The following is a 27,462-nucleotide window of genomic DNA, read 5'->3' on the forward strand; positions in this document are numbered from 1 at the left end:
ATGGTGCAAAAACCTACCAACGGTGGGGCTTACCCAACTACAGCGGGTGAGAAGAAGCACAAAGTCGGGTTTGTTGGTTTGGATCCCGGGGCTCCAGAATCAAGCAGGGACGGGGCGCTACTCATAGCGGGTTCGGAAAGCCCCAAGCGGGGCAGCATTCTAAGCAGACCGAGGTCCAGCATCTCAAAAGGGAGACCAAGACCATCAAAGCGAAATGCCAGCTATCGGAAACTACAGAATTTCCTGTATAATGCACTTGAGAGACCACGGGGATGGGCGTTTATTTACCACGCATATGTGTAAGTATACCGAACAGCTGTCGTTTGGAACTCTTTGCCAAACATAATAATGATGTGATCCTGTTCTAAATGCAGTGCTATACTTTGCCATAGTTGTATTTTTCTTACGTCATGCGTATTTTGAGGTGTGGAGTTCGAGACATTGTTTCCCATTGATTCGTTTTCTGCAGATGGGGTGAACATGAGTAGGCTACTGCATTACCTCATCCAATGCATAACTTCATGCAATACATATTGTATGACAACTTCATGCCAAGCCTTATGTCATGACTCACAATTCGGTCAATGTCAATGCATTAGTTATCTAGGCCTTGATATGCTTATTTATTCCGCTCTTCGAAATTCTGCAGTCGCTGGACACACACTGTCGAGAAGATAATTTGAATTCATATTATGTCTGGCATCTTTATCTCACATCAGTGTTCGTTATTATGGGATCGCGTAGGGTACTGAGCGCGACTATTGGTTTCAGCACCTCCGGCAGTGGTCAGCTCCCTCCCGTGCCGCGTCAGTACCTTTACTATTGACGTTGCAGTCATGCATAGCCTGCAGTCAAGGCTACTACTACAGAACACACTAAATTGGCACATGAATGTACGTTGTGTGTTGTGTTTTAATCAGGACATTATTCATTACAATTTCAGTATAAACAATTAGCCTTTGCGACTGGAATTTTGGAAACCAGACAACCCGCCGTGCATAGGCTACCATTAGGTTGATTGATGTATTTGGCTAAGAACAAGTAAAAGCAGCAGGCAAGACATTATCTGAGGGACACATATTGATGAGTGTTGCATCTGATACATTTGGAATCAATTTAAAAGGATGAAAAGGTCCTGCCTCAACTTATAGTCATTTGTGTTCTGGTATATTGTTATGAAAAACAAGGTTTTGAAATGGGAATAAAATCAGACAATTTTAAACAAAATATGTTGACCTTTCTGAGAGATTTAGTTTGACTAGTTAAGACTGTAGACTACAGACATACACTCCCCGTACACTTTATTAGGAACACTATACTAATAATGGGTAGGGCCTCCCTTTGTTCTCAAAATAGCCATTCTTCGTGGCATTGATTCTGCACATTCTACCACATCCCAAAGATGTTCTATTGGATTCAGATCCGGTGACACTGAAGAACACTGAACTCATTGTCATGTTTATGAAACTAGTTTGAGGTTGCTTTTGCTTTGTGACATGGTGCATTATCATGCTGGAAGTAGCCATTAGAATATGGGTAAATTGTGGCCATGAAGGAATGAATGGTCAGCAACAATAGGCATTCAACAATTGAATGTGGCATTCAACCGATGATTGATTGGTATTAACAGGCCCAAAGTGTGCCAAAAAAACATTCCCCACACCATTACACCACCTCCACCAGTGAGATAGTGTACAGGTGTTCCTAATAAAGTGTACAGTGAGCATACATATACCAGTTGAAAATAGCTGCTTGTGTTGTAGTAGAGGGTCATCTGTATAAAGCAATATTGTGTTTGCATCAGTCAAACACAACCCGAATATATAACCTGAAATCTCTAGTGTCTCTAATGTGGAGAAAAGGTATCAGGTCAAGAAAACGATTCAGGGCTATGCCCGTAGTCAAAATGCAGCAGTATTCTTATCAAGATGGCATCTCCAGGCTGTTTTAAGCGTGTGCTATCCACTCTCAAGGAAAGAGCAACTGCAGCTCTATTTCCATTCCACCCCCCCCCCCCCCCCACATACACACACTCAATACATTATTTATATCCACTACACTTCATTTAATCTCTTAAGTCTGGTTTCAGCTACCTGATTTATAAAACTGTAATGTGCTGACATAGGGCAATTCCACCATTCTTATGTTGTTTTCTTCACTCCATTTCGAAATGCAGATATAGCAAACAAGAAAAAAGTGTGTCTACCAAATACGTCTTAGGCAATTCAATTCGTGGTCATGTTTATCCAGCGGCTATCAACTCTTGATCAAAATCCCTTTGAAATGTTAGGCAGTTTTACTCCACAGTCTTGTTTGTAATGCATGTGTGAAGGATCGATACCCAGAACTAGAGTACCTGTGTTCTGAGTACGGTACTCTCTCTCCTATCTCATCCCATCTCTCTCTCAGCAAGGACTTCATTCCCCTTCAGTTCTGACATTGTTTCAACACCAGTCAGAGTAGAGAAAAAGCATGACAGGGCTTATCTATAGAACATCTTCAACTCAGAATCAGAATCAGAATTATTTTTTATTATATAAGTATATTCGCACATACAGGAAATTGACTTGGTGGTTGGTGTGTAGGACATAAAGAAAAAAACAACAATGTAAAACAACAATATATAAGCAAACATTGTTTTAAAAAGACAATGACAAAAGGGGCAGTAGAACAATAATCGTACAGTGTGTATCTTATTTTTCACTGAGGCCAGTGTCAGTCTTAAGGGACTGCATCTCACGTAGTTAGATGAACCCTCCAAACTCTGTTCATTCATATTCCCAGACTTTATTATCTCGTTATGCTTTTTTAATCTTGGGAAGATTTTGTTACATCTTTTAAACTAAAATGGTGGCACATTGGCAATGTTGATAACCTTGTAAATGGACTGCACTTATATAGCACCTTATTCCAAAGCACTTTACAATGGCCTCTCATTCACCCATTCACACACACCAATGACGGCAAGCTACCAAGCAAGGCGCCGGCCCGCTCATTGTGAGCAATTTGAGGTTCTGTGTCTTGCCCAAGGACACCTTGACACATGACCAGCTAGGGATCAAACCGCAAACCTTGCAATCATTAGACACCGGCTCTACCTCCTGAGCCACAGCCACCCCAACCATGAATACTGAATGTTTTGACACATTATTAGAATTTGCCCAGACCACTCCAGAGTACTGCTTTAAGAGCCAAGATTAGTCACATGTTAAACATTAACTACTGTTAATTAAACATAATTACTGTTAATTAAACATTAACTAACGTTATTGGGTAGGGAGGGGCAGACAGTATTGACATCATTTCTTAAATGAAACTTGAGAGATATATTTTTTAACAGAATCAGTCCTTTACACTCAAAGAGCCTTTCCACATTACTCCACCAAGTCCCTATAGCCCCAGCAAATCCTTTTTGTTATCTGAAGAAGAGAGACAAACGTCCACACTTACTGAGGTGAATACAGATAGAAAGAGAAAGCTTTGCCTGAACAAGTTTATAGACACTGCAAAGGAATGACAGCACTAACAGTTGTCTTGTTTGTGTAGACGTTCATGACATAATATGATATATAAACACTATATTAAACTAGTTTATGGGTTTATGACTTCATTAAACCATGATGACAAATTAAACAGTAACAGAGAGAATTTCAGAGGTACTTTTACAGTTCTGTTTTTGGTCTGTTCCCAGCGATGGCTTCTTCAGTCTCCCGTCTAAGGAGCAGTTCCAGTGCTTTATCTGTCTGAATATGTTCTCTGACCCAGTTTCCATCCCATGTGAACACAACTTCTGCCTGGCCTGTATCAGATGCTACAGATAGCAGTGCAGATAGCAGTGCATGTGCATAAAGACCTTAGAACGGAGACCACCTGTCTCAGTGTCAACTCGTTTTGATCTGAAATGGCCATCCATGTCAGAAAGTTAGCTGAAGGCAAGCCTAGCCCCCTGGAAGAACATGCTGCTGAGTCTGGAGAAGTGCCTGGTGATGTATGCACTGAGAGGAAGCTTAAAGCTTAAGGCTCTGAAGTCTTGCCTGATGTGTCTGGCCTCTTACTGCGAGACTCACCTGGATCCCCACCAGAGAGTCGTGTCCTTCAAAAAACACATGCTGATCAACCCTGTGGAGAATCTGGAAGACAGGGTGTATAAAAAGCTTGAGAGGCCCCTGGAGCTGTTCTGTCAAAGTGACAAGACGTGTGTGTGTCAATTTTGCACCGAGACGGCCCACAAGAGCCACAAGACCATCCCACTAGAGGAAGATGACTGATGGATAGATGATTCACTTGCTTAGATAAATGTATTTGTTGTAAGTCGCTTTGGATAAAGCCGTCTGCTAAATGCCAAAATGTAAATGTAAAATGTAAATGGAAGAATGTGTGTTGAGGAAGGCTCGGCTGGGGAAGAAAAAGGATATAGTTTACAAGATGATCATGACTGCATAAGGTTAAGGGGATTGATCTCTCCTTAGAGCTTAGCAAAAGAGATGCCGAGAGAGAAGCTGAGTATAGGTGCAGGTCTTAACTGCATTGGTACGCTCAATTGAGAGAATCCAAGCCAAGCACCTAGAGGCAATGGAGAAGAAGCAGAATGCAGCAAAGAGGCAAGCCAAAGGGTACATCAAAGAGTTGTAGCAGGAAATCTCTGAGCTAAAGAGGAGTACTGAATATGAGCAGCTCTCACACACTGACCACACTAACGACACTTTCCACCTCCTCCAGAGATCCCCACCACCTCCTCCAGAGCTCCCTTCCGCCCACCAAGGACTAGTTTGAGATCAGGGTTCACAGTGGACTCTGTGTGGGGAGTCTTAAGAGAGCTGTGTCTCAACTGGAGGAGACAGTTACTGAACAGTTAGAGAAGCTATCTGATACTGAGCTGAAAAGGATGCAGCAGTATGTAATGGATGTGACTCTAGACCCCGATATAGTAAGTCTCAAATTCACATTGTCTGAAGATCGGAAACAAGTGAGACTGGGACAAGGACAACAGAACACTCCTAAAAGCACAACATTCAGCCATTTCATCCCCCAAACACCTGCCTGTTCACTCCGCTTCCACCTCTGCTGGCAAACTGGCACCACCGCCTCTACGGGGATGCAGCAGGCGCGCTACCCGGTCATGACTTTTCACCGTCCTGGCACCCCGCTGGTGGAATGAGCTTCCCACTGCTGTCAGGAATGCAGAGTCACTCCCTATCTTCCGCCGTAGACTGAAGACCCATCTCAGGCTACACCTTAACTGCCCCTCCTGAAACCTCTCCGTCTCCTCTACCCCCCTGTAGAGTTTCTCTACTGTAAATAATAATAATAATTTAAAAAGTCCTTCTACTACCATTTTGACTGCCAATGGCCTGTGGCCCAAGCATAGATTACTTTTTCTTGCGACAAATGTATTTGTTGTACGTCGCTTTGGATAAAGGCGTCTGCTAGATGCCAAAAATGTAAATGTACAGAACCAGTCTGAATCAGACCAAATTATAGGTGTGAATCCAGTTCTTGTGGCAGTGATACATGCCCAAACCATAGCACTCCCTCCACCATGCTTCACATAAGCTGGTACATGATCATGTTTGTCTGCTCTGTCCACAATACCTTTTATCAGATCTCTGCAGGCTTTTTAGGTATTTTTTTGTAAACTGTAACCACCCTTTTTGAGGATAACTATTCTGTGGATGGTAGTCTCTGGCACATTCACAGTGTTCCTGATTTGTGGGACAGCTGTTTTGTATAATTTCTTAATTATGATGATTATGAATTGATTCTTCAGTTATCCACTGTAGAAGTATTTAATGATGTTGCAAACTGATGATTTTGGTAAGTTTGTGGTTTTGGCTATGTTTCTGATTGCTGTTTCTGACCTTTTTGATATTTCAGCCTCATAATGGCTTCCTTGACTTTCAATGACATCACATAGGTCCTCATATTGACAGTCACCAATAGCAGACTCTATTGGCAAATGCAAAGCCTATAATCAATACTGGACATTGACAACTCTCTTATGCCTGCACAAATAATGTGACGGAACACACGTGATTAACCCACTTGTCAAGCCAATTTCCCAATACTTTTGGTGCCCTGAAATAGAGGGACTATGTATAAAAAGGGTTGTAATTTCTAAATTGTGAAACTGAAAAAAGAAAACATTTAATTAAAGCTCCAAGAATCCAAACTATTGGAGTATAGAGCTAAAAGAAGACAAAATGCTTCCAATACTTATGGAGAACTCTGTATAATATGAAGGGAAGGTGGACAAGACTACGGGACTGAAGTCCATGAATCTTGAAAACAGTCCCCCCAAAAAGCTGAATTATTCCAAGCTTAATTGTCAGCAATGTAAAAAATGTACATAACAAATGATGCACCCCGTTTAAAGTATGTGCACATTAAAGAGAGGAGACACTGTCTGCCCTTACCAATACAGTAGAATGTCTGGCTGACGAAAGACATCTTAAAAAATGATGTTTCTTTGACTTCACTATCACCATTCACTTCATTGCAATAAGAAGACTCCATACCAAGAAAGATAGGAGTGCTAGTGGTTAGTCATCAGTCTGCTTGTTTACTTTGTCAAGCAAGTTCACGTTTCTCCCTTCATTAGTTACTGAACAACTGTTGCCACATTGTAGTGACTTCTTTTTACTTATGGTTCAGTTTGTGTTAGTAATTTCCCCACATGTAGTTGGAGACTCTGCCCCATATTCATACTCATATTCGTATATTCATAGCTATTAACCAAATTAGCAAATCATTTTCACAATTCTGCTATTTGGGCAACTACAGTCAGTGTGTCCTCCCAGCCTATGCAGTATGTAGGGTTGCTGCTCATACTGTGGTAAGGAGGTCTTTGCAGTCTCCTGCAGCACAGCACAGTATGATTAATCTTGCCTTCCTCTTGAAAGACTTGATGGTTAGATTCCCCACAGTCCCAGTATCTGCTTTCACTAGGCCATCTCCATTAGCAGTGCATTGGATTAGAGCCAGCAAGTTTCTTCCAATGAGGCTCCCCAAGGACCAGCATTGGCAAGCATAAGCTCCATCCCTCCTCTGTTTGCATGAATATTGAAGACAATATTGAAGCTCTCGTCAAATCATTCGTGCTCTCATCAAGTACCTGACCAATCACACTGAATGTTAGGCATCCAGTTCTTTCAGTCACCCCCTTCAGCTTTCCTCCCATTAGGTTCACTCTCTTTGACTCATCTCCGATCATACAGTACAAATCTGTCTTCAACCCACCACCTTCTTTTTGCCAGATTAGATTATGGCTTTCCACTATACACACTCACCAAACACTTTATTAGGAACACTATACTAATTCTGGCCTCCCTTTGGTCTCAAAACAGCCTCAATTCTTCCTGGCATTGATTCCACAAGATTCCTTTGAGTCCATGTTGACATGACTTTTCAGGTGCACTTTCAAGCTGTGAATCTCCCATTCTCCCACATCCCAAATAAGTTCTATTGGATTCAGATCCAGTGACTGAGAAGGCCACTGAAGAACACTGAACTCATAGTCATGTTCATGTAACCAGTTTGTGACATGGTGCATTATCATGCTGAAAGTAGCCATTAGAAGATAGGTAAATTGTGGCCATGAAGGGATTCACATGGTCAGCAACAATACTCAAATAGGCTGTGGCATTCATGTGATGATTGATTGGTATTAATGGGCCCAAAGTGTTCCAAGAAAACATTCCCCACACCATCCATTACACCACCTCCACCAGCTTGGACTGTTGACAAGTGTTCCTAATAAAGTACTCAGTGAGAGTATGTTCACCTTAGACTAAGACCTGTGTAACACTCAGTCAGGTTATATGGATACATATGTTAGCCCCTGGGATAGCCCTGGCATTGCCCAGATAAAGTGGATAGGACTGCAGGAGAAGAGGACTTCAGGGAAGCATTTCTCACTCTGGAAGGGCATTATTGAGTGACAGGCAATAAATGCAGGCAGAAGGCAGCGGACTTATAAGTGGATTTGGCTGTACATTATACTGAGTAAAACCCCAAAGTGTAGATATTGCATGCAGGCCACGTTGTGCAAACAAAGACAAAGGTTGCACTTCAAGTCCCCATTTAATTATCTTACAATGGGAGCGAGCGAATCAGAAAAGCAGTAGAAGTGCAGCGGTAACTGTTCAGACATGATAGGCATTGCAGTGATAAAACATAAAAAAATACATAAACCAATCGGAATGGAGGGGCCACTTTTCTCACGCTTTCAGTTGCTATTTAACTTCAGATCCGTTTACTCATGTCTCATAGGCAAGTCGAACTGCTAAAGACTGCACATTAGATTTAGGCCTATCGAATTATTAAATGTATTATTAATTTATACAATTTTAATGAAAGGATTCATGTTTCTCAACCTCCAGAATGTGTCTCGTCCACAGTTGTAGTTATTTGGTTTGACAGAGACGTGTTGAGTGACAGACAGCATGAAACTAGGAATTCTTTGAACCAATGAACTGATAATATGGGTTAACAATTTTAAAAAATAGGAACAAAGTTGTCGATGTTGCTGCAGTGCCATTGACACTCGCATTTTTTTGCTATAAAACAAATTAATAAAATATATTTTTTGACAAATTATATCGGTTCTGATGATTGAACATATAACATTTATTGGTTATTTATGAAAAATATATTTATGCTAGTAGGGAGAATGATAGAAAATTGGATTAGACTTGACAGCATTTAAGGAGTGTGCATTGAATCACCTTCCTCATGTACAGGTTATTTGATATTGTCCCTGACTGTATGTAATTATTATTTATTTTAATCTAATATATGTATCAATACATGCACAAATGTATTTTTTCATTCATTCATTCATTCATGCATTCATTCATGCTTATTGGGCCCAACCTGTTAATTTCTCTTGTTGAGGTAACACAGTCAGGAAAACTCCAGACCACACTCATGCTGTAAACTAGTATGACAGGCTTAGGCTAAAGCTGTGATTCTCTTGTGTATGTGCTATTGATATACAGTGTGTGAATTGTTTGTTGTTTGGAACTGAATTTTGCTGCAGTGGCAGATTTTAAACTTACAATAACTTACAATATTGACTTCAATATTGGCTTCAGTCATTTGTACAGATGGGGACATTTGCTTTTGTTGGTGTACAATGGTGTCAAATTAAGTCGTGGAGTTTGACTTCTAACCAGCTGTTGAATGTTTATGGCAGTATGTTGGATTCTGGTGTTAAGTCTTTCTCTCCTCCCTCCCTCTCAGGTTCCTGCTGGTATTCTCCTGTCTCATTCTCTCGGTCTTTGCCACCATAAATGAGTTCAAAAAGAGCTCAGAGAGTGCCTTGTACATTTTGGTATGTAATTTGCTCAGAAATATTCTATTTCCCGGTCTCGTACTGTAGATCTACTCTCTACTTTTTCATCCTCAAATTCTGTAGATTATCTGTATTAATGTTGAATCCGATTCCAAACTTTTCTCTCACATACACATTTCAAACATAGTCATTGATGTACAGCAGCCTTTTACATAACTTGTTATGGTAATGCATAAAACATCTGTGGTCACTCATGAATACAGCTCTGAAGTGAGTTTCCTGAAAGCTTCGAGGCACTAAGATTATCTTTCATGCCTATACTGGACTGAAGATGATCTCATGGCTACGAAATCTTTGGGAAACTCACCCCTGATAATTGTTAATGAATAATGTTCTCCGGTGTATAATGGGTAGCCATATACTGCATGCAGTACTTGCTGTATTCGCTGTTCCCCAGGAACTTGTTACCATTGTGGTGTTTGGAGTGGAGTATATTGTGAGGATCTGGGCAGCAGGGTGCTGCTCTCGATACAGAGGATGGAGAGGAAGGCTGAAGTTCGCCCGCAAACCTTTTTGTGTTATCGGTGAGAACAGACGGATTGACTTCTTCTGCAAACCTTGTCCCGCTCATCTCAACATTTTACATTGTCTATATCCATTAAACTCTACAGTATTAACACAAATCCCCTTCTTCCCCAGACATCATGGTGCTAATAGCGTCTGTGTCAGTGCTGGCAGCTGGTACCCAGGGAAACGTGTTCGCCACCTCGGCCATCCGTAGTTTGAGATTCCTGCAGATCCTGCGGATGCTGCGGATGGACAGACGTGGGGGCACTTGGAAACTATTAGGCTCGGTGGTCTATGCCCATAGCAAGGTGAACCATAGAGGACATACATGTAGCTAGGGTTTAGGTTTAGCTGAGATTTAGATTTAGGTGTGGTGTAGCTATGGTTTAACTGATGTTGGGTTATATCTATAATGGCTAAGAATATGGACGTCACTGCTTCCCTAGACTATAAATGACAGACAGAACTCTGGCAACCTGCTGCGAACCACCTCTTTGAATGGACAGATACAATATACAGTTTTATACAAGAATAAATTGTACTCTAAGCTATAGCGTTAGTAATTTATAATTAATTGGTACTCTTTTCCTCAGGAACTTATCACTGCGTGGTACATAGGCTTCCTCTGTCTGATCCTGGCTTCTTTTTTGGTCTACTCAGTGGAGAAGGATGACAATGATATGTTTGAGACCTATGCTGATGCCCTATGGTGGGGACTGGTAAGTAATTGTTCCAATATAGAAATTACAGTACAGAAGATACTGCTGTAGCTTGTGTCAACTGTAACAATCAAAAGTAACAATTATAACTGAGCTTTAATTAGAAAAAATAATGTATAGCTATATAATATAATATTATAATATAATAATATAATATTTATAATATAATATAATATTTATAGCAGTATAATGAGACCTTGAATGACCAGCCTTGATGTGCTTGATCATACTTGACTGTACTGTATCATATCTGTATCATATTGCATTTAATCAATATTATTGTACCCTGTACACCATTTTGGTTTTGTATTGTACCCTGTACACCACTATTGATTCTATTGCAGTACGACTGGCTCCACTGTAGTACTGCAGACGCCCATCACTTCATCACTTTATTACTTTATTGTACTTTATTATCACTTACTTTACTAATTTTACTTTATTCTATTGTTATGATTTTGTATCTTGCTGCAATGCCAATGTTGAAGAAACTAAGCCAAAGAGTTTTACTCTTGGATGTACATTGGATGTAATAAAAGCAATTCTGATTCTGATTCTGATTCTGCCCTTGACAATGTTGTCTCTAGATCACCCTGACTACAATAGGATATGGTGACAAGTTCCCAAAGACGTGGAATGGACGCCTGCTCGCTGCCTGCTTCAGCATGATAGGAGTGGCTTTCTTTGCACTTCCAGCTGTAAGTTGAAGGACTGGAGATCCTAAAGCCCAATTTATGCTTCTGCGTAAAATCGACGGCGTAGCCTACGCGTTGGCTTGCGTAGGCCCGCAGCCTACGCCGTAGGCTACGGCGTTGGTTGATGCGCACCTCTCCAAAAATGTAACTACGCGGCAGTGCCTACGCAACCGTAAGCACTGTGATTGGTCCGCTTGGTAGCACATGATTCCGATATGATTCCGACTCTCTCGTAGACCAAAATGCGGAAGCCATGACAGAAATGTCATTTACTTTTTCTGTAATTACTTATTAATAAAGATTTGAAAAATTATGATAACCATCGTATTATCTTAGTTTAATGTCATTTCAATGCATCATAGAACTTTTATTTACAACAAGCATAACAAACAAACAAATTGCTATTATGCCGTTCCAACGGAGCGCCCTATGGAAGCGTCAGGCACAGCCTTCCTATAAGGAGCGCGATTCACATTTACGAGATGTACAATCCTGTTTATTTAGAAATAAATGATTAGTTACAGGGAGCCCCATGGCTGTTCAATGATATTTATGATAGACATATTTAATGTAAAGTTATCTATAAGAACTGTGATTGGTCCGCTTGGTAGCGTCACATTCCGACTCTCTCATAAATGCGGAAGTCATGACAGAAATGTCATTTACTTTTTCTGTAATTACTTATTAATAAAGATTTGAAAAATTATGATAACCATCTTATTATCTTAGTTTACTGTCATTTCAATGCATTATAGACATTTTCTTTACAACAAGCATAACAAAAATACGTTTTTTGATCGCTATTATGGCCCTATGAGTACACCGACCAACGCGGAGCCGTAAAGACCAACGCAGAACTATAAACCGGGAGAGCCCTTGCGCAAGCTACGGCGTATATTCGACGCAGAAGCATAAATTGGGCTTAAGACCCATTGTATGAATTTAAAGGAAAGCATGTTTATAACCAACTTCAATAGGAAAACGATGTTCTATGTTCTTACCATAGTTTATACATACCATAGTTTATGTTCTGTATGTTATTAAGTTTTACATCTGACCATGTACTTTCACAATAGCACACTTGTGAATAGAACAAGTGCAATCCACAAGCTGTTTGTCCTAATTTCAGTTGTACTCGCAGAACACGTTGTCAACCCCTCTTTATTCAAGCTTTTACTACTAGCCTCTCACTCTGATCTTGTAATTATGTTCAATTGATCTGTTTATCAAAGGCTCCACTGGGACAGAATGTCTCAAATTGGTCAGTTGTAAGCTGTTTTGAGAATAAAAAATGTTTTAGGAAGGCAAGCTTGGGAGACAATCCAGCCTACATCATCAGTCAATCATATAGGGTCGTCTGGGTACCTACCACTGCCATACAGGCTGTCCTGAACAATTCTATTAGTAATGTAAAAGCATGTTATATATGTATATATACTGTATATGTGACATGGTCTGGTGAAAGAAACCGCAAGTCGGCAATCCTCATTTCGCGCAAATGACCAAAAATGTTGTTTATATATTACAAAGGTTTAAGTGTTGATGAGCTCACTCAATATAACAAACTACAGCTTTAGGATAATTTGTGAATTGGATTCACTGTGTCGTCTGCTGTCCTGCTCTGTAGTAAAAAAACTAAACATGACCTTGCCAACTTGGGGACCAAAACACCAGACCCTGTCACACACATATATACGGTATATATATATATATATATATATATATATATATATATATATATATATATATAGTTATATATATATATAGTTATATATATATATATAGTTATATATATGAGTATATCGTATACTCTTGTATCATATGTTCAATGATATAAGCACATACTGTGCCAAACCGTGTCTCTCTCTCTCTCTCGTACACAGGGTATCCTGGGGTCTGGGTTTGCCCTGAAGGTTCAGGAGCAGCACAGACAGAAACATTTTGAGAAGCGACGCCAGCCAGCTGCTGGCCTCATCCAGGTAGTCACGCCAACTAACTTCTGAGCGTGAATAAGCTTCACTGAACAATACTTGAGTCTTATGGACACTGGTCACACTGGTTGCAACCCACCTGTTGTATCAGTGTGACCATCTGTTTTACATCAATGTCTGCAGTGCTTGCAAGTGGATAATGTAACATAACATCTTATGTTTCCCAACTAGCACGCATGGCGATATCATGCCACAAATCTCACAAGGACTGATCTTCTGTCGACATGGGATTTCTATGAACAGACAGTGTCTGAAATGCCATTCTACAGGTAAAAGACTAGATTTGTCTTCAATAAGACTTATTGGTAGACCTGTCCATTACATTGTCATTTTCTACACCCAGTAAGTTCCATACAGTATGTCATAGCAGCTGGGTTATCTACTGTAGATTATCCAAGTGGAAGTCAGGGTCACAGACAGGAGGCAAAAGAAGAGTTAAACCCAAGCTGGATGTATTTATTAGGACCAGGGAGTAGGGGCAGGTAAGGAGGGGCAGCAGGCAGGACAGGTAGGCAGGGCGGGGCAGGCAGACAGAGCAGGCAGGAGTGTAGGTCAGGCAGGCAGGTGGACAGGGCTGGTAGGGCAGGCAGGGATGTAGGGCAGGCAGGCAGACAGGGCTGGTAGGGCAGGCAGGCAGTTAGACAGGACTGGTAGGGAATGCAGGCAGGCGGGCAGGGTGGCAGGAATCAGGCTGTGGTATGTGTAACAGAAGCTATGATCTGGCAGAGTGGTGAAGGCCGGGTATTTATGGAGGGCTAATGATGTGGTAATGAGGAACAGCTGGACACCTGACTCCTCTCCTGACAATTAGAGAGAGAGATAGAGAGAGAAAGAGGCACTGCTGGCTACTTGGGCTTCGTTCACACGGCAGATCTTGATGCTCAATTCCGATTTTTTTACACAGATCCGATTTTTTTGTTTGGCAGTTCACATTGCTTTTAAAATGTGACCTATATTTGACCTACATTGACTCCCGTGTGAACATTCCATGGCCCTGAACAGACCCGCATGTGCAGAAGGACAATAACAATGACGTCAGGATGTCATGCGCAGCGCACTGTTTACGGAAGTAACCATGGATAACATGATAACGTTACAACCGGTTTCATTTTCAAGTTTTTGTGCAGCGGAAGCCGGCAAAGATATGAGCAAGTGATCAAAAGAAGAAGGATGAGGAAAAAGAGAGCCAAATGCTTAGCTATGGCTTTTTGTAGATCACTCGCTGCTATACTTGCGTCTAGAGTGCAGGGTTGCCAGATGGGGCAGGTTACCGTCGAATGGGCTACTGGATTTAGCGGTTATACACTGGTTAGGCTGTAAATTGTGAATTCCATCAGGCAACCCTGCTAGAGTAACGTAAAAGTTGCATTAAACGCGGCTTGACAGTTCAGACGGGGGACGTGTTGCTAAATATTAGTTATGTATCCGATGTAATACCACCTCTGAACGCGACCCAGGTCGGATTAAAAAATGTCAGATTTCATGTGACTTGCGCTGTTAACACGGTCATGCATAAATCAGACCTGAGTCGCATGTCGGCCAAAAAATCGGATTTGGGTCACATTTCTCTGCCGTGTGAACGAAGCCCTAGAGAGTGTGACACAGTATGGCTTTTCAATTTGAAGTTTAGCTTGCTTTGATACCTTTCATTTTGAACATGTTGGACCATGTCAAGTCTTGGCGACAACATTGGAACACTCTCAAATTACATTAAAAATGTTACTAGGACCAGTAGCTGCTTCAAGAAATTAATCACTTTGTTTTTGTACCCTTGAAGTCTGTCCGATTAATTCTGAAAATAAGCGTCGGTACGACAGTTGAGTATGAAAAAAATAAATAGGCTTTCCGCTTCTTATCGTGTTTTCCAGATACTTCTGAGCAGGGTCTTAGAAACACTCTAGTGTTCTGACACTATCATTTTAGATTTCATTCTAATGTTAAATAGAGATTAAAGGTGCCATACTGATAGACTTGGGGGCTAATATGTTTTAGAAAGCATGAAGATCATGAACTCTCACTTCTCATTGGGATGTGTACCTGAACCAGATATAATACAATTATATATATATTAATATAATTATTAATAATGATATAATTATACAAAACAATCTTCTCTCTCTCCAGACTCATACCTCCTCTGAATCAAATCGACCTCCTGAGAAATCTGAAGGGCAAGTCATTCAGGTTTGAAAATAGCGATGATGATAATGAGGATGATGTTGTGTTAAATGATGGTGACAAAATAAAATGTCACTCTTTCCAACTCCAATTTATCTTTGCGAAGAAAGTATGGTTAGGCACTGTGAATCAGGCTTGCAGGCTGTAAATATTGATGATGATGATGATGATAATGAGGATGATGTTGTCATCTTTAAAGGGATGGTTCAGCTCTATTTTCATGTTTTGGTGAAATATCATCTTACCCTGAGTTGTCCTCATAGGCCAGTAGTGAAAGCTCCTATAGTTCTCCATTCTCCACTTTGCCACAGCAGCAACGTCTAACAGTTACCTGCGCCCTCTCCAATAGACAGGAGTCTACTCATTTACATCTTTGGCATTTAGCAGATGCATTTATCCAAAGCGACTTAGTAGTAAAGTAGAGAAGTAAGTGAATCATCTATCCACCAGTCATAGCAGGAAAAAGTAATCTATGCTCGGGCCTTGGGCCATTGGCAGTCATCGTGCTAAAAGAATGAAGAATTATATATTTATTTTCTTTCTTTTATTATGACACTGGAGAAACTGTACAGGGGGTAGAGGGTAAATAGATGTCTCAGGAGGGACAGTTAAAATATGGGTCTTCAGAACAAGAGATGGGTCTTCAGTCTATGGTGGAAGATAGGGAGTGCATTGCAGTAGTCAAGGCAGAAGATGGCCAGTGTCTGGAGCAAGTGAGTCTACGAAGAGTAAATAGGTCCAGTTCAGAGCAAAACAATTATAGAGAATTGTTTTATTTTCAATAGTATGCTCATCAAATCCTTTCAAGCATAACTCACCACTAAACATTGTTTAGTTTGCTGAGGATATTTTGGCATTTTATTTAAACAATGCTACCTTAAGTGTCTATTGGAGAGGGGGAGGCTAATTGTTATCCTTCGCTGCGGCAGCAACATGGAAAACAGAGAACCGTAGGAGCTTTCCCTACAGGCCTATAATGACAACTCAGGGTAAGATGATATTTCACCTAAACATGAATCTAGGCTGAAACATCCCTTTAATGATCTTTCATTGAACTCAAATTGTCTGTGGAAAATAGTCTTATTAGGTACGGTGAATCCGGCTTGCTGCAACATAGAGCTAATTACCCAATTATGTCAGCAGCTTCTGTGACTTGATCATTCTGTTGCCCTTTGGTTGCCCCATGCAACTTGACAGGTGCTTGATTATGTAAATGTTAATTCATGTTTATCAGAATGACATGTACTGCTGTTGGCCTTAGCAAATATATTCATCCTTGTCCTATTTTGTGTCTTTAAATAACCTTAACGATGTCTCTCATTGGGATGTCTCACAGCAGTTTGTGTGCGTGTGTGTGTGTGTGTGTGTGTGTGTGTGTGTGTGTATCTGTGGGGTGGGGGTTGGGGGGGTTGGAGTGTGTGTATGTGTATGTGTGTGTGTGTGTGTGGTTTCTTTTCTCTCATTTGGCTGGACATGAAGGAAGGAGTCTCAGACAGAAACCCCACCCAGGTCTGTGATCTGATCCGTCTTCAGTGTTACACTCTTCACCTCCCTGTACTCTTTTGGCTTCACTACAATTCTGCTCAAAGCTGCTGAGGCACTCTTCTTGAGGGAGTGAGAGTGTGTGTATGTTTGTGTGTGTGCATATGGGTTCTGCAGCATGAGGGCTCTATGTTCTGCTGATTCTTTTTTATTTTCTTTATTGAAACGTATGTCACACATGGAGATTCCTGTATGACAAATGCCTCCTTCAAGAACAGTCCCCTTGCTGTGCTCTAGCGAAGAATAGCTCACTTTGTCCTCACTGTCAGCAGCTTATTGTGTTGAATGCATATCAATGCTTTATGGTGGTCATATTAGCGCAGAAATCAATTCTCAACTGCTGATAGCTATTAATTCTTGTTGGCTAATCAGGTATACTTATTGATGGCTGCAACTTCTTTGGACACGGCATTTTGGTCTTTATTGGAACTGAATGAATACATAGATATTATCTATAATCATCCAAAATTAGTTTGCATTGTTTATGAGGGTAAACATTGTTTAATGAATCACTATGCAAATTGCCGTAAGGATGGATTTCATTGAGTTCCAGCCTTAGTCTTGCATTGTAAAATCCTTTTATTGTTAATCGGAAATTCTCATACTTTGTATAACGCCGCCAATGCACCTATTCATCATTTATCCATCATTATTTTATCTTTTGTGTCTCCTCTATTGCCCACCATCTCTAACTTCCAGTAGTGAGAATTCACACAAAGACATGCTTTGTGGGTGCTGCCCGAGAACGTATAGGTACAGTTGCACAGATACTAACATCTGCACTGCAAGTATTGAGTCTCTGTCCTTACTTCCCTATCTATTATTTTCTCTCTGTTGACAAATATATAACCCAGTAGAGGAAGCACATCAATAGCTGACTCTTTTTCATCCCTCTGAGCTACTGAAAATCTCCAGTAAACATGTTCTTATCCATATACAGTACTATAATCAGACATTTATTTTATTTTGCTTTGAAAGTAAAAACTGAGTAATTTCTGCCCACACCTCTTATATTTACCTACATATCTTACTAGAAATCACAGGTGTATGTCCTAGTTTTCTGCTTTGTCGGATTGTTTATTTATCCTTTCTGTTTAGTAATGCGTTTATACAAATGATTTGCTTGTTGCCTTTTTGCCCAGTCAGGCCCTTGACAGCTTCTGTTAAAAGCCAGGAAAAAAACAACATGCATTTTTACCTTGGTATCTAACAAGCATTTCCTTTTAATTTATTCCCATGAAAAGAGTGGAAGAAATGATGGTGAATCCTGTCTGCATGAATGTTTTACTTTCTGCATAGAGAGAGACCACAGCTCTTCTTTTTGAAGCCTACTGTGCTCTATGCATGCTTGCTTGTCGCTTCATGCTGCTTGCCTGACCACTGAATGCTCCACAATGCGCACAAGAAAACAACTCCTTCAGCAGTAGGACATTGCGTTATTTTACGTTACTGCAGAGGTAAGACCCATTATTGCAATACTATGCAACATTCTAGTAATTTCATTAAATGTATATCGCAAATGAGTTTTTATATATAAGAAATGACAGATAATACCTATAATATAGTATGGTTAAGTTATTTATTCTATGCTACATTAATTAATGATATTAGTATGAACATCGCCACTTTAATTACTGTATGCCTACCGTGTAAATAGCAATACTTCATTTGTGACTAAATGTTCATTAATACTGTAGGTACTGCATGACAGAGCTACTCTTATTAATGTCTATATGGTAGACAAGACTAGTAACAGTGCTCTGAGTGTCTCTGGTTATTTTGGATCATCAGTTCTACACAACCCTGAGTTGCTCTTATATTGTAGAACTACTATCCCTAAGCCCATGATCTGATAATACCCACATCTCTCTTTTTCTGCTGCCAATGCTGTTCTGTATGTCACTTCTCGCTCAATGTAGTCAGAAGGCTAGCCTAAAGGACAAGGCGCTTCATAGTCCCTCGAAGACCAAAGGCGGTGATGATGGAGCAGAAGCCAGCCCCAGCTGGAGGGGGCCCAAGCATGCCTTCCGCGTCAGAGGCATCACCTCACGGCAGAACTCTGAGGGTGAGGGGATTCCAGACCTGCTGTGCTAGCTACAATATATAACTAGCATTCTGTTTGACGAGCTATCTATCTTTTACAGACATTTTCCAAGAGGACATTCAACTGATAACAACTGATGCATACAGTATATAGCTACAGTAAGATACACAAATGCGAAGAGTAGTACAGCATACAGTAGGCCTAAAGTGCATTGTCAGAGGCACAGAAAACATCTGAGGTGCGTTCAATTATAATGTGATGAGCTATTTTGATTGGCTGTGTACACTCTGTCCAGCATTCTGTTGAATGAGTTAAACGATCTACCCAGCATTGTATTTGACATACTGTCACTCGAACTAGCATTCTGTTTGTCTATCGACCTGATAGCATTCTAGCTAACTATCTGACTAGAACTAGAACTAGATTTTGTCTTCTTGGGGTACAGCGGATGTGCAAGGACATGTCTTACTCTATGGCTAAATGCCAGTTGTTGCCAGAGCTTGCCAGCTGTGTGCTTTTAGTGGAATGTTGTCAATGGCACTTCATTAATTGCATTAAAACGTCTAGAAGATGCTCTAATGCTGCAGACAATTAATGCATATGTATGCAGAGTAATGTTGCAGACAAAGCATCTACAGCAGTATGTACAATCATGAGTAGACAAAAGAGTATCCCATACATATTGCAGACTAAGCAGAGATTCAACATTAGAATGAAGACGTTTAGTACTAGCACTGCCACTGTATAATGTACAAATGATACATGGTATTAGTGGTGTCATTAACTATGCTATCCCTTATACATTCACTGTATGAACAAGGCTCTTGCTCTATCGTTCCATCTCCACCATATCATTTTCTTTTGACTGACCAACGCAATTCTGATTAGCTGTTTTTCTTCCTCTACCTTTATGGCATGTTAAAGTGCTGATTGAAATGCAGGATGAAGACTTTGGACTGAAGCGTGCTCCAGGTTAGAGACAGCCATGGCCATAGTACTAGCTAGAGTGAGAGGGACCTATGTTAAATATGTGTTTCTGCAATATTATATAATCAAACACATAAAAACTAATAAAAGAGAGTAATAGTACATATTAAAGCCCAAAAGTGCATTGCATCTGTGTCTGTAATGCAATGTGTAATATCATGTAGTCTACAATGTAGTCGTTTCTATGCTGTACTGGTTCGCTAATATTTTGGCACCCAATGTGGGGCCAATTCTAGCACGCTACACTGGCTATATAGTGCTTAGCCAGAGATACTGTAGAGTCATGATTTCATATCACAATATTTCAATGGCCCTTTTTGCCATGTTATCATCTGACCAATTCTGTAAACATGCATGACAACTCAATACAGTATATTGGTCACCATGTATTATTTTGGCATTGTATAATGTCTGTGGTTTTATTCATATCATTTCTGTAGAATCCATAACTACTATCTTGTCATATTTCTCCCCTCTTCTTCTTTGCAGCAATTGAGGGGTTAATAAGTAAGAAATAATGATATTTTGTTGGTTTGCTGTAGGGAAGGAACAAGATCACAAAATATACCTTCAAATTCACAACCACAAATGATTGTGTGATAGGACACCATGCATGTCCAAATTGGCTTGACTTTAATCCTCTGTTGTTTGACTTAAATTCTCTTTGTTTGGTCTGTGGGGTAGGCCCTATAGCAGATACAATAGAATACACCAGTCAGTTGGAAAGTTATTACAGTGACAATGTTTTAATAAACAGTGGTTTCTTTCATTAAAACCACACAAACTACAATAGATACATAGATAGCATATGCTCCAGTTGTTATGATTGCATATGACAGGTTTTTTCTTATAGCAAAGTAATAGGCCATATGACAGAGGGTTCAAGTGAAGTGTTCCAACTAAGTAGAAACCTAATAACAAATAATAAGGCCGTGTCTTGAGGTAGTTCCCTGCTTGCATGATTAAAACTTAATTTCCTTTTCTAACTTCTAAAAACTTTCAATGAAGAATAGGGATGGGAATTGATAAGATGTTATTGATACTGATTCCATTATTGATTCTGCTTATCGGTTCGATTCTTTATCGATTCCTGATCAAGGTTTTCAGCATCATCTCAGCTATTTTATTATCTCGAGTCTCTGAACACAGTGTGCAATATCTGAACATAACATTTGAACATAAATAAAAAATAAATAATGTAAAATAAATTAAAAGGTCATTTTCTTAAAAGGATAACTTTGAAAACAAATATAAAACTGATAAACTTAACAATTCTTCTGCAGAAAAATGTGCATGTCTGCTTTCTCTGGGAGGATCCTAGATCTCTCTGGGCTAATGGTGTTAACAGTCTGGCTGTCATCATCTAAAATGGATTAAATGGGAGAATATTTGTACAGCATTGTCTTTCATTTAGGGTTTCTTAGTCAAAGAAAAAATCTGTTACGCCTCCCTGCATGGAGCTAACATTATTAGCATAGGATATTTACACTCCATAACGGACGTATTGCTCGCTTGGGAAGCAATGTCTAAAACATGGCATTCCTGTAATTTTCGCCCATGTTGCATCGAAAGATGTTTTAACATTATTGCTGGTGTTTCCACCCTTACTTGAGCAATGTCATTTTTCACGCTTTGGACCGTTTCTTCCTAGACTCCGCCATGACTCCTTGTTGCAAGTTTCAGAGTTTGAGTCATCATGACGCACAACTTTTTGCAATGCACAACTGTCAGTGCATGCACAAAACATGCTGGCATCGATAAGTGGAATCGATAACCTCGGAGGCATACGATTCCGATGCATCGAACAATTTGGAACCAGTTCTCGATTCCCATCCCTAACGAAGAACAATGATCTCCACCCCCACCCAAACTTTTGTGTGCCTCACCCAGTGCACTACCAAGCAACCCTGAAATAACTTAGAACTTAGCTTGGAATTGCAGTTTGAGATGACTAGCTACAGCTTAACCTGCTAGCAAATAGGCCAGTTATGCATGGCTGTGGTGTCATTTGTGGCGAATAGAGGATGTTTGTAAGTCATCCCTGTCTTGTTGTAGATCCCTCAATTCCTGCATTAAAATTTTATTTTTTGTACCCTTGAACTCCACCAATGCTAACACATACTAACTGTCCCAATTGGATTGTAACCAACTTGCTAATGGACAACTGCACTGTTGCCTATTGCTTGGTTTCGTCCTGACACAGTATTAATCTAAGGCCGTATTTACACTGCCAGGTAGAAGTGACACAATTCCGATTTTCTGCTCACATGTGGCACAGATCGGATATGTATGTGTAACCAGTAAAAAGGCACATTGAATCTGATATTCTCAGATCCGATTCAGGCCTCAGTCATATGTGGAAATAAATTAGATATGAATCGGATATCTACGGAAGAGTATTAGGGCCACCAACTGAGTTTTTTCTCCCGAAAGGGGGGGGTTATATTCTGAGTTTAAAGTCAGAATTTCTGAGAAAAAAAGGCTTTAGTAATAAGGAAATTATTTGTCTATTGGCACAAAATCACCTTATTATAACAAGTATTCGTACTTTGGGTTGCGGGTTGTTTCAAGTGTAAGCAAATGTTAGCACAGGTATCGGATATGGGTCATTTTAAAAAGTAGATGTAAGCAGGATTCGGAAAAAAAGAAATTTGGATATAGACAAAAAATCTGAACTAGGCATTACGACCTGCAGTGTAAATGCAGCCTTAATTTGTGGGAGCCTATTACTGTATTCAATCTTTGAAACTGTGATTGATGTGTTGTCCTCGTCTTTGCAGAGGCTAGCTTCCGAGGAGAGGAACTTGGTGACGACAAGAATTGCAACTGCGAGTTTCTCGCTCAAGATTTATCTCCGGGGTTAAAGGCCACAATCAGGGCAATCTGGTAGGAAGAGTGGTTTTTATACTATTCTATTTCTCTCTACTAAGAACCCTCTGTATTGTGGGATTACACATATTCTTTGAAAAGGTTATAGCTGTAGGCCTAGGCTACACAACGACAAAACGACGCCGAAACACAATTTAGATCTCTGGCCACACAAGCGTTTTCTCATTGTCGCGCAAAAGAATCTCTGGCCACATGGAACCACGTATTCAGGTACACTGGGCATGCACGTACTGGTAGTACCATAAGATGATTAAAATACAATTGAGTACCGAAAAAGAATAGAAATTCATTCATTTTCATGCATTCGGTAGTATTGTCAACTCCCAATCAATCTTCTCTCCACTTACCATACGTCTGCATTTAAGATATGGCATGTATACATTTTTCATCTGTGTAAATTTAGTATGTATAAAAAGAGCTGATGCATAATAAACTTTATGATAATTGTTATAAGTGCCTCTTGCTAAGATAATATAAATATAAAATAATATCACAGCACTGGTTTATCAAGTGTAGGCTATTTATAGAGACTTGCGCTGAATGGTTGGGTGGCAGACTTGCGCTGAATGGTTGGGTGGCACACAATGCGCACATACATCAATCACTCACTTTATTTATACAGCATATGGATGTTACGTGCCTAATGCCTCACCTTTGATGCGCACACTTGTTATTTGCCACTTTCATAATTGTATTTAGCCTATATAGCACAAGTCATGCATTGAATGTAACCAAGTGCTGAACAGTATTAAGTAAACCACAATACATGTGTGGGTGTCCGCGTCATCGTTATTGAAAAAACGCACCCATTCGCCGACCACATGACTCCGAAAACGATACGGAAACACCTTCCCAGTGTTATCGTCTCGTCACCATCTCAGCTCACGAATTCGGCGGAGTCGTGTAGCCGTGAGATGCAAACGATATCAAATGTTCACCGTTTCAGACAAATCCGCGCCGCGTAGCCCAGGCCTTAAGATTGCTGTATGAAAATGCAGATTATAATCAATGTATCATACATACTTTATTGAAATTATGATTTGATGTGTTGACTGACCTACAGTGTGACTCATAGAATATATGTATATGTCAACAGCTTTGTTTGTTTCTTAGAATTGCCTCTTTGCTTGACTTCTCCAAAATGTCTCCCTCAGCATCATGAGGTTTTTGGTCTCAAAGAGGAGGTTCAAGGAAAGCCTGAGGCCCTATGATGTCATGGATGTCATTGAGCAATACTCTGCTGGCCACCTGGACATGCTTTCTAGGATCAAGAACCTACAGTCCAGGCAAGACCACCATTTGAGTACAGTTCCTCACTTCTCCGATTTTCAGCATAGCTCACTTTTCTCTCTCCCAAACATTCACAGACCCACCTGTATTTTCTTAAATGGTCACATGCTTATTCAATGGGACGGAATGTTCGATAGAAATGTAGAACATCAATATGACATGATTCTCTACTTCTCATGATAGAGAATGACATGCTCTGTAAATTACATTTCTATCGGGGAAGTTGTTTACATTTCACCCAACTGAAAAGGCCCCATCTGTAATTCACACAGATGAGCAGATCCATGTCATTGGATGCTGGTTGTGTCATTGAATACATGTATAGTGTTGCAGATCACAGAATTTATACCTATACCCATATGTGCTATGTGTTCCTTTGACATGTATTCAGATACTTGAATCAAATCAGTTGAGCCGCTGTTGAGACTCTCTTTTTAATATACTCCTGAGTTATACTCCACTGTTCTTATCACCACAGTGAAGGAGTGCTGTGTGCTCTTATCTTCCAGAAACATAGGGCATAACCTTTAGTATAACTGAGTACTGTATTTGAACCAACAAGTCAAAGGAACAGTAATTTCTTTGGCTTTGTTGTGGATTTCACTACCTCTAAATACAGTATGTCTCCCTCAAATAAATACAACATACGTTGTGTGCAGATGATACAGGTCCAAGACATAGATATATTCCTATAGTGAAAAATTCATACTGTATGGATACTATTCTGCTCAAACAACAAATCTGATTAAGTGTGGAATATATATTCAAACTTATTTGACCATATGTTCTGAACTGATTCCCATAATGTTGCTTGATTTTGCATTGCGTTCATATCTTCTACCTTGCCAGGATAGATATGGTTGTGGGGCCGCCTCCCCCATCAACTCCTCGCCATAAGAAGTAAGGCTCTAGGTTAGGTCACCAGATTGCACATTTCATCTGAAAATTACTGAAAAAACTAAATACTTCACTTTTCACATGCTGACAAAAAGACTGCACAGTAGTCATAAGAATTCCTGCCATAAGCTCAACTGTTTTGCATTTACTGACATCAAGGCGGTCATTGCTATATATTTATTTTGACCTGTTATGACAAGGGTTGAATGTCACTCTTGTTGTGGTCTTTATGTCAAGGTGCTCTAGTGAAGTGCTGCATTATTTATTTACTTACTTTGTACTTTGAATGACACAATCAAAACCCCTTTTGAACTCAGGCTACATGATTCAGACAAACATAACAGTATGTTATAGACATAACACTATATTTTACACTTCTCACCAGACTGACATCATGTAAAACTTGATGTCAGTCTGGTGAGAAGTGTGGCCAGAAGCAGCAGATTGAAAAATCAGTTGTGCTTTTCTTTTATAATGTTGTTGTGAATACTGTAATTCGGAGAGAAAAAAAGTATACTCAGTATACTACAATGTATAACAAGTTATTGCTCCTTTCATTTAGATGAAATTCCATTATCAGATTAATCAGCTAAATGTTTTGAGTCACTGAATTGCTCTTTGCCATTATGTCAAATGACAATCAAAGTGTCCTGCTCTCTTAGATGAAAAAATACATGTAGCTACACACTCAGGTAAGCTATTAGGTTGTCATGTAGCCTACTCAACAGGGGTTTGACAGTGCAGAGTATGCCTGCTTCTGCATTGGGGAGAGAGGGAGAGCTCCCCCTAGTAGGATGCAATGGAAATGAAGCATGAAGCATGCTAAATGATGAATTTTGACTTTTGCAAAATGTCTGCTCATTGTCATTGTTGTTAAAGTAATAGGGCAAGACACATCATTAACATATTGTTCTATACTGTATATCCAGCACCTGACATTAACATTTTCCTCCACCAACTCCACATTCTATTTTTTCCACAATACCATTTTACTTCACTTACGGTATATTAGTCTATTATTCATCAAACATTCATAAACATTCATATTCATATATAGAGAGGGAAGTTGTTTACATCTTGAATGTGTTTTGCTTAAAAACAAAACAAAAACAATCCCCATCAAGGTTTCTCTGTAGTCCTGACTCTGAGGGTCAAAGCATTAGCTTGATCCTGCGTATTGCTTTACCTAAATGCCAGAGTGGACCAGATTGTTGGTAAAGGTCCCCCAGTGTCTGATAAGGGTCCCAAAGGTGCCAGTGAGGGAGAGACGGCTGAGGACCAAACCATGATGGGACGCGTGGTCAAAGTGGAGAAACAGGTGAGCCAGGCTTATTAATATTAACTCTAACTAATGCACACTCTGGGATAAGGGTGCCCTTAGGCACAGACCTTCGATTAGCTTACACCCCCCCAAAATATTTACTGTAACCATTAGGGGGGCATTTTCAAGACTGAACAGTGTCTAAAGGTACCTCCATCTAAATCTGTAGTGCAATAGGGTTCAATCAACCACTCCCTCCTCTTGTAGGTGGGCTCCATGGACAGGAAGCTGGATTTCCTGGTCAACGTGTACGTGCAGCGCTTGGGCATCTCGCGCACTGAGACCGAGGCCTACTTCCACTCTAAGGAGCCCTACCCTGCACCCCCGTACCATAGCCCAGAGGAAAGCAAGGAGGAGAAGGAAGAGAAAGAGGAGGTGAAGGAGGAGAAGGAGGAGAAGAACTGCTCTGCTGCTGAAGTAATTCGTTCTGTGGGGTCTGTGGAGAAGAAGTCCCCCCCGATGGACGCAGGGTCTGTGGGCACGCCTTCCGGCAGCCACGGCCACCCCGCCACCTCCTGGCAGCATCAACTACAGCACCCCCTAAGCCAGCCCGCCTGGAACAGCAGTGTGGCCAACACTCCCTCGCCCATAGAGGGCAGTGGCGAACACTTACCCTCACTGTTCTGCCTGCCTCCCCCTCCTCCCCCAGTCCACGAGCGTTCTTCCTCTGGGCCAGGAGGGAGCAGCCGGGAAAGCTCTCAGGCCAGGAAGCGGCAGAGGAGGCAAAGGCGTCAGCCAGATGTAACTGCCGCAGTGGAAAGTGACACGTCCCTCTCCATCCCATCTGTTGACCACGAGGAGCTTGAGCGCTCCTTCAGTGGGTTCAGCATCTCCCAGGCCAAGGAAGACTTCTTTGGCCCTTCTTTCTTCAATGGAGCCGAAACAGGAGCAGTAGCAGGCACTGGGGCTGGGGCTGCACTCTGTGCAAGGGTCAGACCCTTCATCGCACAGGGCGAATCAGACACAGACTCTGACCTCTACGCCCCCTCTCCTCTTTCCTTCGCTGGGGATGGGTCTCATGGGGACAGGGGCTGGCAAGGATTCAGATAG

The 27,462-nt window shown here is 40.7% G+C and overlaps 1 protein-coding gene across 1 annotated transcript; it reads left to right on the plus strand.

Annotated features, from left to right (window-relative positions):
* kcnq2a (potassium voltage-gated channel, KQT-like subfamily, member 2a) lies at positions 1-27,462 on the plus strand (the record flags this gene model as incomplete). Its single annotated transcript, XM_080534516.1, has 17 exons — positions 1-299; positions 9,241-9,331; positions 9,750-9,876; positions 9,992-10,167; positions 10,453-10,578; positions 11,166-11,276; positions 13,157-13,252; positions 13,436-13,533; positions 15,389-15,448; positions 18,904-19,049; positions 19,953-20,000; positions 20,505-20,522; positions 22,796-22,901; positions 24,059-24,190; positions 25,044-25,094; positions 26,289-26,409; positions 26,620-27,462. 17 exons carry the CDS (start codon positions 1-3, stop codon positions 27,460-27,462), a joined length of 2,649 nt encoding a protein of 882 aa, XP_080390642.1.

This window comes from Nansenia antarctica, assembly GCF_963989245.1.
Source record: "Nansenia antarctica genome assembly, chromosome: 6".
In the NCBI taxonomy this organism is placed as follows: domain Eukaryota; kingdom Metazoa; phylum Chordata; class Actinopteri; order Argentiniformes; family Microstomatidae; genus Nansenia; species Nansenia antarctica.